Source organism: Schistocerca piceifrons, chromosome 2 (genome assembly GCF_021461385.2).
Source record: "Schistocerca piceifrons isolate TAMUIC-IGC-003096 chromosome 2, iqSchPice1.1, whole genome shotgun sequence".
Taxonomy (NCBI): domain Eukaryota; kingdom Metazoa; phylum Arthropoda; class Insecta; order Orthoptera; family Acrididae; genus Schistocerca; species Schistocerca piceifrons.
Genome location: NC_060139.1, coordinates 1,128,334,519 through 1,128,352,395, shown reverse-complemented (window position 1 = coordinate 1,128,352,395; position 17,877 = coordinate 1,128,334,519). Strand labels below are relative to the sequence as shown.

Sequence of the window (17,877 nt, the reverse complement as noted above, 5' to 3'; positions counted from 1 at the left end):
TTCTTTGTGAATTTTAAATAGTCTGCAGAGCAAATTGAATTAGGAGGATCAGGCATTTGTGTGGGTCTAGGAAAGTAAATTGTAGAGCCAGATAAAAGGCGCGCAAGACAGGAGGGGTACTACTGCTCATCACTGCTGTATTGTGCTACTAGTACGTGTCAGTGTGAGTGCACCGAGAGTGGTGTTGCCGTACATGCGTCTTTAAATTGGTCACCCACTGATCATTGCAGGCTGGCTGCTGGATGCCGTCTCTGGAAGCCAAGCGTGTGGTGCGGTCCCTGCCGTGCCATCTGCTGGCGACTCTCACATATATAGGTGTGGAACAGTGCTGACTGTCTCTCTGTGTGATTCTAGTTTGTAATGTGCACATCAGTGTTCTGTGTCTTGTTGAGTCCTTAGAGGCATATTGTTCGGAGGTTATTATTAAAGCCATATTTGTGCGACTTGGATCACACTTCAGTATTACTTGGTTATTACATCACCACAAATATATGGACCGGGAATGTACATGCTTTGACAGTATGCTATGTCTCTCTCTTCTAGGACTGACATGGTAGCTGCCTTGCATTTCTTAATGACTCTGACCTTGTCAACCACAAACCGAATCTTAGTACAGTCATGATTTCCCTGAAGAGATTACATGACAGCAGAGACTTGTAAAATTGTGTTACCCATTTCTCTAGCCAGTGAAGATTCATTCTATACCTTCAGATACAGTGTCATGTAGGAGTAGAACAGCAAGAAAGACGTAGCTCCTCTAACCGTAATGATAGTTTATCACCTCCCAACACTACATGTGCCAATGTTTCAGTGCATTTTTGAATATGTTTGTTAACAGATTCATCAACACAACAAAAATTTACGATCTCAGTAGCATCTTATTTCTTAACTCATACTTTACTATTCATCAGAATCTTCATCGCTGCTCTTTGATTCGTCAGAGCTTCCTGCTGTACTTTGTTTTATTTCATAGTCAGAATTAGTTGAAATACCACCTACTGTATTTACTCAAATCTAAGCTGCACTCAAACCTGAAAAATGAGACTCGAAATAAAGGAAGGAAAAAAAAAAAAAAAATCCCGAATCTAAGCCGCACCTGAAATTTGAGACTCGAAGTTCAAGGGGAGAGAAAAGTTTTAGGCCGCACCTCCAAATCGAAACAAAGTCGGTCCATTTTAATATGAGACACAATTTAGGTCGAATGAATGACGATACAGCTACAGTAGTTTGGTTCGAGTTGTAAGCTTAGCACTTAAGCTTTACCAGGTAGCCTTTGCTATGCGTCAGGCGCTCCGTCTGTATTTATACTGGTACCCTTCCTTTTTCACGTGCTTCGTCTGGTTTGAATCAATTGCTTATTTTGCTTTGATCTGATAAGTGCTGTTTTCCTTGTTATAGGCGTTTATGTCACTCTAAACTGAAAATACATTACTGTACTGTGTCATGCATTGTTTGTCGCATTCTGATAGTGCGTGTTTGCGGCCTGTCGTCGCTCGCGGCATGGCCTGATTTAATGCACGCTACCACCACCTACAATTAAAAAAAAAAAAAAAAGAGAGAGAAATTGTCTCATTAGCGAAACAATGGCAAGAGACTATTTGTTGTTACTTACACTGCTGCTTTCTTTGATAATGATCAACAAGAACCAAATAATAGACTGCGTATGATAGAACATGTTCTGAACGAGAGTTAGGCGAAAATTTATCTCCATTTGAAAATCTCTGCGGCCGCTTCTTTAGTACATCAAATTCTGCACAGAAATTAGAGTCATCTTAGATTTAAAAATCTAGTCAGTTGCCGTGCTTCATTTCTGACTGTATCACTATTAGGCATAAGAATAATTCGAATATAAACATGACACGATACGTATATTCTTCCGCATTTGCTGTTGTCTCACTCTAGTTTCGTAGTTTATTAGGCAGACAGGATTTAAATAAGATAGCAGCAAACACGAAAGAATACGTGGCAACATGTTTATATTCGTATTACTCTTATGATGAAGAGAATACTGCATGTGATTCACATTTCATCAGGTTCCTATAAGCAACCATCTCTTCTCACAGGTAGGAAAAAATTCAGAACATAGAGTTGGCCATATTGACAAACATCCGAAACAGTCTTGCCAGTCGGATTTTCGTAATACATTGAAGTTCTGCTACATTCGAAGATGAACAATACGGAATTTATATTTACTTCATTGGATAATGTATGAAAATCGTCTTCCACCTTTTTTTTTAAATTTATTTACTGACACAGAGGTTTTGGCGCCAGTATTTATCTTTGTGCCTACGAAGCATGCCTGTGTAGCGCTACATATATTCGATGGCAAAAGTTAGTTGTGGCAGCACCTACCGACATTTTTCAGAACTTCCACTTGCTTTGCACTCGATTCTAAGCCGCAGGCGGTTTTTTGGATTACAAAAACCGGAAAAAATGCGGCTTAGATTTGAGTAAATACGGTACATCCTCTCCTTTGGATTCAACTTCTTAAGTATTATCTTTCAAGTCAACACCTGCTAATCTGTGAGACCGAATTGATGAGCCATACTACTCTATTTCACTGTGCCTGTTTGTTTCATTTGTATAACATTTTATTCCAGCATAGATGCTGCACTTACAGTTTCATATATGCATTGCAGCAGCAGACACAATAAAAGTAGCAATCAGCAGTGCTTAGTTTGTTGAATGGGTAAAAAATATGCCATTGTCCCAGTTCCACATATCCCCAAAATTTGATTCTGCCAAATTCTGTCCTCTCTGAAATCGAATGTTTAATCCAAAGATGAAAGTGAACAAGTTTGATGCAGTATTGCTAATATTGTTTATTACTCATCTTGCTGAATGAAGTGCATACCGTGTCCTTTCTGAAAGGTTTGCAGAAGTAATGCACATATCAGTTTTCTAAAAACTTACATTGAGATTGTGCTCTCCTTCCTCTTGTACAAATTAGTAGAGCCCTTCGGATTACTCCACAATATGCCTCTTGGCAGGGTGGTAACGACAGTATTATGAAAAGGATAGATTGGCACTCACTGTAAAGTGTAGATTTTGTGTTGCAGGCAGGAGGAAAAAAAAAAAAAAAAAAAAATACACCACCCATTAAACACGTAAGCTTTTGGTGCAAACCGCCCCCCCTTCCCCCCCCCTCCCCCCCCCCCCCCCCCCCACACACACACACATGCGCGCAAATGCAGATCACACATACATGACCACGGTCTCTGGCTGCTAGGGCCAGACTGGGAGCAACTGCGCATCATGGGAGAAACAACGGTCATGTGTGTGTGTGTGTGTGTGTGTGTGTGTGTGTGTGTGTGTGTGTGTGTGTATGTGTGTGTGTGTGTGTGTGTGTGTTTTGTCCACTTAGGAAGAAGACTTTCTGATCGAAAGCTTATGTGTTTAGTAGTCTTTTTGTTGTGCTTGTCTGTGACCTAACATTTCCTGTATACAGTGAATAGCAATGTATCTTTTTTATAATATGGTCATTATTCCAGCCTAGATTTTCTATTGTTTGTTTCCTTTTAAGACCTTATAGAGACAGTTACTGACAATTTCTTTTTTCTTATTGGAGAAAAGTAAAACCATATGGGGGCCAGACGTAGATTGTGAATGAATATGGAATAGAGTATTTTTATGCTCCCTGTATGCAGTTTCAATAACGTCACCTCACACACTTCATTTCTGGTAGCACCTCCTCCTCAACACATGACTGTCCCCCACCACCTCACCATAGTCTTCAAGTTATATCCTATAGCACTTCCGGGTGGACAAATAGATGAAGGATGTAGTTTAAAACAGTATAACTAAACTTAAAAGCTGAACTGCCCTTTTATAGAGACTGCCATCATTATTTAAACATACTAAACAACATCAAAACAGTCAAAAGAAATTGTTTTTCAAAAGAGCAGAAAATTGTAGTGAAATTCATGAAAGGATTGTTTTAAATTGTTATATCTTAAATCTGTCAGCATTTCCCAAGATTTTCTGGCTTAATTAAGACTAGGTCATGCCAATACAGTGGTCAGACGGTGGACTTGCCTTCGAGAGGACAACGGACCCGAGTCCCATCGGGCCACCAAAATTTGGGTTTTCCTTGATTTCCCTAAACGATTTAAGACAAATTCTGGGATGGTTCCTTTGAAAAAGATGACATTCGGCTGAGGAAGCTACACAGTGCTGGTGGAAGCACGAGTATTTCAGAGCACACCATTCATTGCACATTGTTAAACATAGGGCTCTGCTGCAGACAACCCCTGTATGATCCCATGTTGACAACACTGTTGAATTACAATTTCTGTGGCTCAGGAGCATTGAGATTGGGCAGTGAATCAATAGAAATGTGTCATCTGGTTGAATCATTCATGTTTCGCATTACACCTGCTTGACGGTTTTGTGCACATACACTGTCAACAGAGTGAATTGGTGCTTGAAAGGTGCACTTTGCTACAGACTTAGGCCAGTGGGAGCAATATTATTCTATGGAGGACATTCACCTGGTCTTCTGTGGGTCCTGTGGTAGTAACTGAAGGCTCCATAACAGCTTTGTTCTGTGTGAACATTATTGTGCACTGTCCGCACCCTGTCCCTAATGAAGGTGACATGTTTCAACAATATGACTTTCAATGTCACGAGGCCAGAATCAAATTCACCCCTTCTGAATCTGATGGAATACATCTGCGATGCTATCAGATACCAGTTCTGCACCCAGAAACCACTGATCTCCAATTTATGGGAATTACATGACCTGTGCTTAGACATGCGGTGCTGCATAATGCTGGGAACATACCTCACATAATGCTGGGAATATACCTGAAATTTGTTGAACTTGTCCCACGCAAAATCACTGCTGTATTGTGTTCCAACTGTGGACAAACACATTATCAAACAGGAGGTCATAGTGTTTTGTCTCATCAGTTTATATATTCAATGCTTGAATGAAAGGTGTGCTCTTTTCCTTTTTTCTGCCATTGCATGTATGTGTAAAGCAGGATGTTCTACCATTTGGGCTTGTTTATATGAAGGCTGTCAGTGTTACCAACTGCAAAGATACTAAATGCTCCTTTTGTGAAGACCTTTTATCTTGAGAACACTTTTAACTTTGTTTCACAAAAGGCAGCACAGTTTCAAGAAAGCTTCTTAATTTAATGTGATATTTAAAATAATACCTTCAGCAAAAGATGTTTGCGTTGGAGTGGGGAAAAAGATTGGAGATGTATGTAGTTTAATTTTCGTAAATTGTTAAGAAGGTTAACAGCTTGGCATGCTAAGATAAATTCCCACATTCTCTAAAAAGAGAGAAAAAGATTAATTTTACAGAATCAGTGAGGTATACAAATATAACAGCAGACTTGTAGAACCATTATTTTGTAGGTTAGATTAGATTAGATTCAGCTTTTGTTCCAAGACCCAAAACATGAGATGATTCTCATGGGTGAGTAACATGCCTGAAAGTATAACATAAAAAATATAAAACATTTGAATACCCTGATCATTTGTCAGGAGATTGTCAAACTAGGTGAATACAATACAAACTGGAACAGCTAATATTTTCAGAATTGATACACTGTCAAACTGAAACATTGTTATGCACTATTAATAAATTTATCAAACAAAAAGTACATAATCTTGACTGTTATGACAAAGTGCTCTCAGAACTGAAATCTAACAGACATTCTTATTTAAGCTGGCCCAACAGCCACTGTTAAGATATTCATCTACAGAGTAGGATGAGTTGCCTATCAAAAAGTCTTTCAAACTCTGTTTAAACCATGCTTTATCTGATACCAAGTTTTTAATGGTGTCTTTCTTCCACAGATAAATTGTGTTGTAATGCGAGGTTTTAATGAAGATGAAGTGTGCAGTTTTGTGGAGTTAACAAAAGAGAAAAATGTTGATGTAAGATTTATCGAGTACATGCCTTCCAGCGGCAACAAATGGAATGATGGGAAGATGGTCTCATTTAGTGAAATGCTCCAAATAATTAGAAAGCAGTGGCCTGATTTTGATCCTCTTCCCAATGGGCCCAATGATACCTCAAAGGTAAGTGCAGTATTACATATGAACATACAATGAAAATAATTTAATGTTTATGACTTACTACCAATCACAAGAATACTTCACATCTGCTGGTGGTATGAGAGATAGACTGGTTTAGTTACATATTTCTCATCCCATTCAGTAAGTCTGTCCTGGCCTGGGTTTCTCTGCAGCTTTTCTGCAACTCTCCCCATTTCCTAAACCTTGACAATCCTTTTCTTTCTTCCCTTTTCCTTCCCTTCATTGTTTCTGCCAGAAGAACAAGCAACTGGCTCCGAAAGCTTGCACATTTCCATAACTTTAAGGGGAGTTAGAAGGGGAAAACATTCTTTTTCACTTTTTCGGGTTTTTGTCTGATTATAAAATTTGCAATTTTCCAAATAAAATGATATGTATATTACTTATAAACTTGCGTGGGAAGTATTTTATTTTATTTTCTAAAATATAATCTACACCAGTTGAAAATGTTAAAACTTTTACATGCATTACTTCAAGACCTAATAAAATCTGTAATTTTTTATATACAGGGTAGTCCATTGATTGTGACCGGGCCAAATGTCTCACGAAATAAGTGTCAAACGAAAAAACTACAAAGAACGAAATTTGTCTAGCTCGAAGGGGGAAACCAGCTGGCACAATGGTTGGCCTGCTATAAGGCGCTGCCATTGCTCAAACTGATATCAACTGTGTTTTTTAAAATAGGAACCCCATTTTTTATTACATATTCGTGTAATACGTAAAGAAATATGAATGTTTTAGTTGGACCACTTTTTTCGGTTTGTGATAGATGGCGCTGTAATAGTCACAAACATATGTCTCATAATTTTAGACGAACAGTTGGTAACAGGTAGGTTTTTTAAATTAAAATACAGAACCTAGGTACATTTGAACATTTTATTTCGATTGTTCCAATGTGATACATGTACCTTTGTGAACTTATCATTTCTGAGAACGCATGCTGTTACGGCGTGATTACCTGTGAATACCACATTAATGCAATAAATGCTCAAAATGATGTCTGTCAACCTCAATGCCTTTGGCAATACGTGTAACGACATTCCTCTCAACAGTGAGTAGTTCGCCTTCCGTAATGTTCGCACATGCATTTACAATGTACTGACGCATGTTGTCAGGCATTGTCAGTGGATCACGATAGCAAATATCCTTCAACTTTCCCCACAGAAAGAAATCCGGGGATGTCAGATCCGGTGAACGTGCGGGCCAGGGTATGGTGCTTTGACGACCAATCCACCTGTCATGAAATGTGCTATTCAATACTGCTTCAACCGCATGCAAACTATGTGCTGGACATCCATCATGTTGGAAGTACATCGCCATTCTGTCATGCAGTGAAACATCTTGTAGTAACATTGGTAGAACATTACGCAGGAAATCAGCATACATTGCACCATTTAGATTGCCATGGATAAAATGGGGGCCAATTAACCTTCCTCCCTTAATGCCACACCATACATTAACCTGCCAAGGTCGCTGCTGTTCCACTTGTTGCTGCCATCGTAGATTTTCCATTGCCCAATAGTGCATATTATGGTGGTTTAGGTTACCGCTGTTGATGAATGATGCTTCATCGCTAAATAGAACACATGCAAAAAATCTTTCATCGTCTCGTAATTTCTCTTGTGCCCAGTGGCAGAACTGTACATGACATTCAAAGTCATCGGCATGCAATTCCTGGTGCATAGAAATATGGTACGGGTGCAATCGATTTTGATGTAGCATTCTCAACACCGATGTTTTTGAGATTCCCAATTCTCGCGCAATTTGTCTGCTACTGATGTGTGGATTAGCTGCCCCAGCAGCTAAAACACCTACTAGGGCATCATCATTTGTTGCAGGTCGTGGTTGATGTTTCACATGTGACTGGACACTTCCTGTTTCCTTAAATAATGTAACTATCCGGCAAATGGTCCCGACACTTCAATGATGTTGTCCAGGATACCGAGCAGCATACATAGCACACGCCCCTTGGGCATTTTGATCACAATAGCCATACATCAACACGATATCGACCTTTTCCGCAATTGGTAAACGGTCCATTTTAACACGGGTAATGTATCACGAAGCAAATACTGTCCGCACTGGCGGAATGTTATGTGATACCACATACTTATATGTTTGTGACTATTACAGCAGCTGGCCGGAGTGGCCGAGCGGTGCTAGGCGCTACAGTCTGGAAATGCGCGACAGCTACGGTCGCAGGTTCGAATCCTGCATTGGGCATGGATGTGTGTAATGTCCTTAGGTTAGTTAGGTTTAAGTAGTTCTAAGTTCTAGGGGACTGATGACCTCAGAAGTTAAGTCCCATAGTACTCAGAGCCATTTGAACCATTTTTGACTATTACAGCCCCATCTATCACAAAGTGAAAAAGTGGTCCAGCTAAAACATTCACATTTCTTTACGTACTACATGAATATGTAATAAAAAATGGGGGTTCCTATTTTTAAAAAATGCAGTTGATATGAGTTTGACCTATGGCAGTGCCATCTGGCAGGCCAACCATAGCGCCATCTGGTTTCTCCCTTCAAGCTAGACGAATTTCGTTCTTTGTAATTTTTTCATTTCATACTTATTTCGTGAGATATTTGGCCCGGTCACTATCAATGGACTACCCTATAGAAAGCTGTGGATTGCTGTGTTATAAAGGTTAAATTATGTGTTTTTATTGGTAGCACTGTCAAAAATAGTATCATATCTTTTCATAGTATAAACATGCTTTGTATATCGAAGTGCTAACGTTTTTCCGAGGAAAAGTGACGAATAGACTGGTAAATCTCTCAAAAAGTATGACTCCAAAATGAAGTGTTTTTAAGAAATGTGGGTTTCATGGTAATAAATTTTTGAATAAAGAGAAACATTGTGTTCAGCATGTGGTGTGTGAAGTTGCAGACAATGAAATACTGGCAAACTCATGAGTATCTAGAGAAACACCCATTAGTGCTTCGAAGATTAAAATAAAACATAGTGATAACACAGTTATCTCAAAACAAAACTCATGTAAACGGTAGGTTAGGTTATATTCTGATACATTTACACATCCTAACAGGGTTGTTATGTGAATGTGTGTGCTGTATGTATGTGGAGGGCCAGTTAGTTTACATGAAGACATTGAGGTATCAAATGGACTAGCCAGGAAACTTATCATTAATTCTGCCAGTTGTAAATACACTCATTCATTTTGGAATTCTGATAAGTGTAAAGATAATTATTTTGACATAAATGTTAGGTGGTTTTATGGATTGAGAGCTATTGGCAAAGGACACACTGCAGCAGAAACAATGTGTGTCGTGATGTATATGCCACGCCCACTTTGTAAAATGGACAAGTATGCAGGATTTATTGGAGCTGCTGTGAAATCCACTGCATGTGAGTCAATTAAGGGTGCTGCAAATGAAGCTGCTGAAATAAACGATTGTATGATTGACACATCAGTAGCTTTTGGGGCACTTGGTAGAAGCGCAGCTGCAGTTCTAAGAATTCTGTTGCTACAGTGACCAGTGTGGATACTGGAAAGCTAATAGATTTCCAGATTTTAACCAAACATTGTTATAAGTATAAATCAGGGAATGAAGAAGGGCATATCTGTGACAGAAATTATGAAGGACAACTAGTCGTACGGAGGCCTGTGCAGCTGTTGAAATTTATAATCGATCTGTAAACTAAAGGCGAGTGTGTTACACTAAGTTCTTAGGTTAGGCAGACTCAAATGCATATAACAGTGTAGTAGCCACTCAGCCTTATGGTGAGAAGCTTATCACAGAAATGGAATGTGTTGGTCATGTCCAGAAGAGGATGGGTACCAGATTGAGGAAGTTGAAACAAAGTTTGAGAGATAAGAAACTTTCAGGTGGTAAGACCATAAGAAGCAGGCTGACAGACAAAATGATTGATGAACTACAACAGTATTATGAGATTGCCATTAGAAATAATACTGAGGATTTGTTGAAAATGAAGCAGGCAGTATGGGCTACCTTCTTCCAGAGACTGTCAGCTGATGATAAACCAGTACACCATCTTTGCCCTCCTAGATCTGGTTCATGGTGCAATTACCGCAATGCCCCGTACTCAAACAGGTCATACAGCCATAAACATTCTATCCCAGCAGCAGTTGTGGATATCATGAAACCTGTTTACAGAGACCTGGCAATCCTGAATTATTGAAGAAGTGTCTGCATTGTCAGACTCAAAATCCCAATGAGTCGTTCAATAATCTTATTGTGTCAGTGTCATCGTAACAGCCATCTGCGTCACGTCTGCTGTGCAGCGAGCTATGCTAATTTAAGTATTAACTCTATTTTTCTTACTTGTCACTTCTTTTTCCATGTGTTTTTGCTTTTAGGAAGCTTTAATTGTCAGGTGCTAGTAATAGTGTTCCATAGATTTCGTGTTTGTTTTGAATACAGTCAGAGAGAGTCCGTTTAGTCAGCCATAGTGCCAGTAGTGCTAGTGTTTGTTTTCAATACAGTCCAGAGACAGGTAGTGCTATTTTCATTGTTTTCTACAGGAAGTGTCTAGTAACCACAGTTCAATCAACTATCAGCCGCCTTTAGTGAATTAGCAGTCTAGTTATAAGTTGATTAACTCTCTACAGTAAATTGATTTCTTGGGATGGATAGGATGTGTGACTGCTGTGTACGGACACAGGAGGAGCTGGCCACTGTTCGCGAACAGCTGAATGTGTTGAAGCCATGGTTAGCCATCTTCAGGCTGCTGCCTCAGAGTGTAGCGGCAGTGGGGAGTCTGGTGCGTTGCATGGTACACCCCAGGTGTTACATGCTTCACCCACTGACCCTGCTGTCAAGACATCTTTGCGGGTACCGGGCGCGGTTGGGCCACCCTCTTCCCAAGGGGAGTGGCGGGTTCAGCGGCATTCGCTGCGCATGAGGTGGAGGGTCAGTGTGGAGGCTGCCCGTGTGGCATCGCCCGTTCTGCCTGTGAGTGGACATGTGGCCACTCCTTCAGCAAGGTCCGAGCAGGCACATGGGGGGAGGGGTATATTAGTTGTTGGGAGCTCCAACGTTAGGCGGGTGATGGAGCCCCTTAGGGAAATAGCGGAAAGGTCAGGGAAGAAGGTCAGTGTTCACTCTGTCTGCTTGCTGGGGGTCTCATCCGAGATGTTGAGGAGGCCGTGCTGGCAGTGATAGAGAGCACTGGGTGCACCCGACTGCAAATTGTTGCTCATGTCGGCACCAATGACTCCTGCCGTCTCAGTTCAGAGGTCATCCTCAGTTCGTACAGGCGGTTAGCAGAGTTGGTGAAGGCGGAAAGCCTCGCGGGGTGGAATCTGAGCTAGCTATTTGTTGTATCATTCCCAGAACTGATAGTGGTCCTCTGGTTTGGAGCTGAGTGGAAGGCTTAAACCAGGGGCTCAGACGATTCTGCAGAGATCTGGGGTGCAAATTTCTCAACCTCCGCTATCGGGTGGAGAAATGTAGGGTCCCCTGAATAGGTCACGTGTGCACTACATGCAGAAAGCGGCTACAATGGTAGCGGAGTATGTGTGGAGTGCACATGTGGGTTTTTTAGGTTAGAGAACTCCCTCCCTAGGCCCGACAAGACACCTCCTGAGATGCAGCAAGGTAGGAGTAGACAAAATGCAGCAGGGAATAACAATATTAATGTGCTAATAGTAAACTGCAGGAGCATCTATAGAAAGGTCCCAGAACTGCTCTCATTAATAAATGGTCACAATGCCCACATAGTACTAGGGACAGAAAGTAGGCTGAAACCAGATGTAAACAGTAATGAAATTCTAAACTCAGATTGGAATGTATACCGCAGAGACAGGCTGGACAGTGAAGGGGGAGGCATGTTTAAAGCGATAAGAAGTGCAATAGTATAGAAGGAAATTGACGGAGATCCGAAATGTGAAATAATTTGGGTGAAGGTCACGGTTAAAGCAGGCTCAGACATGGTAGTTGGATGTCTCTATAGGGCCCCTGGCTCAGCAGCTGTTGTGGCTGAGCACCTGAAGGATAATTTGGAAAATATTTCGAGTAGATTTGCCCACCATGTTATAGTTCTGGGTGGAGATTTTAATTTGCCGGATATAGACTGGGAGACTCAAACTTTCATAACGGGTGGCAGGGACAAAGAATCCAGTGAAATTTTTTAAGAGCTTTATCTGAAAACTACCTTGAGCAGTTAAACAGAGAACTGACTCATGGCGATAACATATTAGACCTTCTCATGACAAACAGACCCGAACTATTTGAAACAGTTAACGAAGAACAGGGAATCAGCGATCATAAAGCAGTTACTGCATCGATGATTTCAGCTATAAATAGAAATATTAAAAAAAGGTACGAAGATTTTTCTGGTTAGCAAAAGTGACAAAAATCAGATATCAGAGTACCTAACGGCTCAAAACAAAAGTTTTGTTTTAAGTACAGATAGTGTTGAGGATCAGTGGACAAAGTTCAAAACCATCGTACAATATGCGTTAGATGAGTATGTGCCAAGCAAGATCATAAGAGATGGAAAAGATCCAGCGTGGTACAACAACCGAGTTAGAAAACTGCTGCGGAAGCAAAGGGAACTTCACAGCAAACATAAACATAGCCAACACCTTGCAGACAAACAAAAATTACTTGAAGGGAAATGTAATCTGAGGAGGGCCATGCGAGAGGCGTTAAATGAATTCGAAAGTAAAGTTCTATGTACTGATTTGGCAGAAAATCCTAAGAAATTTTGCTCTTATGTCAAAGCGGTAGGTGGATCAAAACAAAATGTCCAGACACTCTGTGACCAAAAAGGTGCTGAAACAGAGGATGATGGACTGAAGGCCGAAATACTAAATGTCTTTTTCCAAAGCTGTTTCACAGAGGAAGATTGCACTGTAGTTCCGTCTCTAGATTGTCGCACAGATGACAAAATGGCAGATATTGAAATAGATGACAGAGGGATAGAGAAACAATTAAAATCACTCAAAAGAGGAAAGGCCACTGGACCTGATGGGATACCAGTTCAATTTTACACAGAGTATGCGAAGGAACTTGCCCCCCTTCTTGCAGCAGTGTACCGTAGGTCTCTACAAGAGCGTAGCGTTCCAAAGAATTGGAAAAGGGCACAGGTCATCCCCGTTTTCAAGAAGGGACGTTGAACAGATGTGCAGAACTACAGACCTATATTTCTAACGTCGATCAGTTGTAGAATTTTAGAACATGTATTATGTTCGAGTATTAAGACTTTTCTGTAAACTAGAAATCTACTCTGTAGGAATCAGCACGGGTTTCGAAAAAGACGATCATGTGAAACCCAGCTCGCACTATTCGTCCACGAGACTCAGAGGGCCATAGACACGGGTTCCCAGGTAGATGCTGTGTTTCTTGACTTCCGCAAGGCGTTCGATACAGTTCCCCACAATCATTTAATGAACAAAGTAAGAGCATATGGACTATCAGACCAATTAAGTGATTGGATTGAAGAGTTGCTCGATAACAGAACGCAGCCTGTCATTCTCAATGGAGAGAAGTCTTCCGAAGTAAGAGTGATTTCAGGTGTGCTGCAGGGGAGTGTCGTAGGACCATTGCTATTCACAATATACATAAATGACCTTGTGAATGACATCAGAAGTTCACTGAGGCTTTTTGCAGATGATGCTGTAGTATATCGAGAGGTTGCAACAATGGAAAATTGCACTGAAATGCAGGATGATCTGCAGCGAATTGATGCATGGTGCAGGGAATGGCAATTGAATCTCAATGTAGACAAGTGTAATGTGCTGCGAATACATAGAAAGAATGATCCCATACCATTTAGCTACAATATAGCAGGTCAGCAATTGGAAGCAGTTAATTCCATAAATTATCTGGGAGTATGCATTAGGAGTGATTTAAAATGGAATGATCATATAAAGTTGATCGTCGGTAAATCAGATGCCAGACTGAGATTCATTGGAAGAATCCTAAGGAAATGCAATCCGAAAACAAAGGAATTACGTTACAGTACACTTGTTCGCCCACTGTTTGAATACTGCTCAGCAGTGTGGGAGCCGTACCAGATAGGGTTGATGGAAGAGATAGAGAAGATCCAACAGCATGCTTCATTATAGGATAATTTAGTAATCATGAAAGCATTACAGAGATGTTAGATAAACTCCAGTGGAAGACTCTGCGGGAGAGATGCTCAATAGCTCGGTATGGGCTTTTGTTGAAGTTTCGAGAACATACCTTCACTGAGGGTCAAGCAGTATATTGCTCCCTCCTACGTATATCTCGAAAAGAGACCATGAGGATAAAATGAGAGAGATTAGAGCCCGCACAGAGACATACTGACAATCCTTCTTTCCACGAACAATACGAGACTGGAATAGAAGGGAGAACCAATAGATGTACTCAAGGTACCCTACACCGTCAGGTGGCTTGAGGAGTATGGATGTAGATGTAGATGTAGACCAAAAAATGTTTTTCTTGTAATGAAGACACTAAAGTGGGGGTCAGTCGTGCTGTTATTGCTTTTAATGATGGCAACATTGGTAGCGTGAAAGTGCTACAACATATGGGAATTAATTCTGGAGCAAACTGCATCAGAGAATTTGAAGGGATGGACAAGGTTTGCACTGGTAAAGCAGAGTATGCAGCACAGTTGGCCACTACGGAGTCCAGAAAGAAGAAAACAAAAAAAACTTGAAAAAGATCAAGAGGATGATATACAGTATGGTGCAGGGAGCTTCTGAGTGACTAAAAATAAAATGTTAAGCATATATTGAGTTACAGTCTATTAAAACTTTAAAAACTCTTCCTGAAAATTTACATTTTCTCTTGCATTTTTCCCTAAATCTGAGAAACTACTTCAAGTAGCGAATTCAAATTTTCAGGGAGTAATGACATACGTATCCTGAGTCTTCTGAACTAAAAGAAGAACATAATGTTATGTATAAGTAAAATTATTTAGAATAACATACAAAAAAGTACACAAAATTTTAACTGTGTAATTAAAAAATTGTATTTCCAAAAGCAGTGGCTGAAATGCAATTATTGTAAGACTCAGAACATATAGTTTAATGTCCTGTAAAAGTTTCTTGTCAATGGCTACAGTTGTTCCTGAAATACGGGGAAGTTAAGTGACTAAATTTAACATTGTCAGGATAGGGCGTTCAAACTCCCCTTAATGCACATTTTCTCCTTCCTCCACTTGGTGAGCAACACATTTATAGTATTTTCACAACAGCAGTAGCTATTTTCTTACAATTTCTTTTTGCAGGCATACCATGTCCCAGGCTTCAAGGGACGTGTGGGATTTATTACCTCAATGAGTGAACACTTCTGTGGCACGTGCAACCGTTTACCGATAACAGCTGATGGCAATTTGAAGGTGTGTCTCTTTGGGAATTCAGAGATATCTCTCAGGTGAGTGATGAAACATAGAATAATCATGTCCAAGTGAAAATTCATGCGAGGAAACCATAAAATTACTAGAAGACTGACAGACTGATCAGTATTTTACCTTCAGGAGGTGAAATTCCAAAACTTCTTATAGACACATTTGTTCCTCTTGTCCTCACATTAGTTGTGGAGTCCGAGTGACCTTTCAGACCTTCAGAAACTTATCCCTCTTTCCTCTCTCATGAAGGAACTGATAGTTCCAAATGCTGAGTATAGAATAATACTTTCAAACTGTTTGCCATGCACATTAGGTATGTGGTTGGTATATGGAAGAGATAAACTGCAGTTAAATCCAGCAGGTATGAAATGAGTAATCTTTTCTTGAAGTTTTCAGCTTGCACCCTCCTCCCTCCCAGACATACAAACCAGATACCTCTAGCTAAATAATTTGTGAGTATATATAATTTGCCTCTGTCAACATGATGTTACACTAACCTATTTGTGAGATTAAATTAAAGGAAAGTAATCAGGACTGGAAATTATGTAAAGACATTTTTAGCTATGTCCCTAGGTTGTAATAAAGTTAACACAGTATTTCTGTCCATGTGATGGTAACTATGATTTGCCAGCCGCCGTTGCCGAGCGGTTCTAGGCGCTTCAGTCCAGAACTGCGTGACTGCTACGGTCGCAGGTTTGAATCCTGCCTTAGCTCAGATGTTAAGTCCCATAGTGCCCAGAGCCATTTGAACTGTGATTCATGATTATCAGAGTCTATATGTTCCAAATAAAAATTGGAACTTCATGTGTATAAATGTACAAATTATTAGACAATGGGAACAACAACTGACACTTTTAAATTGATGACTAGACTAAGAGATTAATAATAGGAAAAAAACTGCAAGATACTTGGCGATAAGTTTGTTTCAGGACAAGGTAAGGGAGGTGGGGGGTGGGAAGAATCAGCTCTCTCTTTGTGAGCATGCCAGAAATCCTTTATCAACCGAAGGTAAAATAAGATATAAAAATACAGGGTCAAACAATTAATTTAAGTATCTTAAAAACCAAATGACTAATAAAATTGGAAGCTAAGAAAAGTAAGTTCGTAGTAAGTAGGGTGAAACACAGGGGGCTGCAACATATTGCCATTGTTGTTTGACTTGTCTATCAAAGAAAAAAGAAATGGATCAAAACAAAATAAAAGTGAGAATGGAAATGTATCAGAAGCAGATAGAAATAAGCAAGGAACATATTCTTTAATAAAAAAAAAAAAAACTGACATGTGAGGCAGATGTTCCTACAATTTTATGTTCAAACACAGCAGTCTGTGAAAGCAAAATATTTATGACATTGAAAAAAGAAAATCAGTGAGTGAAAAGTGTGTGTAGGTGAATTGTGGTGAAAGACTGGATATTGGAACTTCTGTTAGGCTGCCCAGTATTAGTTAACTTGGTAGTAAAGGAGCAAGTTTGCAAGGGCAGATAACTGTTTGACTACGTAAAATAGAGTGGGAGTATGGAAAAGCTAGTCCAAGATAGGATGAAAAAGATAACAGCAACTTAAAAAATGAATTGATAAGTTACCATGAACCCCATTCCAATCTAGTGAATGCAGTGGTTGACAATATCTTGTGACATTCGCCTATAAGGCTCAAACAATAATTGCTAAATAAAAATACAAAATGTTGACAAGACTGTATCTAAGCTGTCACTCTCTTTTGAAACAAGGGTGTTTAAACCAACAAACATGCAGGAAAGCAGGGACAACTCGCACACTAGAGAAGGATGGGCAGTATCATTGAAGGAGTGAGCATAAACCGTGTGGAATATGTGTGGTAAAAAAAAAAAAAAAAAAAAAAAAAAAAAAAAAAAAAAAAAAAAGAAGAAGAAGAAGAAGAAGAAGAAGAAGAAGAAGAAGAAGAAGAAGAAGAGGAAAAATGTTGATCTGGAAACAAGGGAATAAAAATTTTCCACGTGAAGAGACAATATGGTACTGTGCTGATGAGTGTGTACAAGTGGTGATATACAATATACATTGATAAAGGAACTCTGCATTGGGCCCAGAAGACCACGCAATGCTCTTCGAGAGATGTCCTCTACTATATATCTATGGAGAGTTAGGGGGTCAGTATACAGCTCTCCAGGCTGTTATCAACTTCCAGAAGTTGAAGACACTACTTCTCACTTGAGTATCTCCTCAGCTGGAACTACAAGCAGAGTGTACCCTATTCCAGTCTGTCCACCGAGCAGAATTTCCCGGCTCTACAAGGAATTGAACCTGATCCCTTTCTATGGGACGCCTGTGGCATACTGACTGCATGGCTGTGGCAAGAGTCATAATATACACTTGTGAACAATTGAGTTATAATTATTCTGTTTATTGGGGAGAGAGTATGTATATTGCCACGGTGAATGAAACAGTTTAGTGTATCATAACTGGAATGTATTCAGACCTAGTACTTGTTGTGTGAGAGTGCAGTGTCTTAGACACTTGTAGTGTTTG

At 40.0% G+C, this 17,877-nt stretch overlaps 1 protein-coding gene across 1 annotated transcript in view; it reads left to right on the top strand.

The window, feature by feature from the left end:
* The window catches only part of LOC124776191 (molybdenum cofactor biosynthesis protein 1-like), a 92,127-nt gene that overhangs the window by 39,973 nt on the left and 34,277 nt on the right, over nt 1-17,877 (top strand). Inside the window, exons 5-6 of the mRNA XM_047251020.1 lie at nt 5,812-6,036; nt 15,257-15,402. Coding sequence (XP_047106976.1) covers nt 5,812-6,036; nt 15,257-15,402 — 371 coding nt within the window. The remainder of the gene's footprint in view (nt 1-5,811; nt 6,037-15,256; nt 15,403-17,877) is intronic.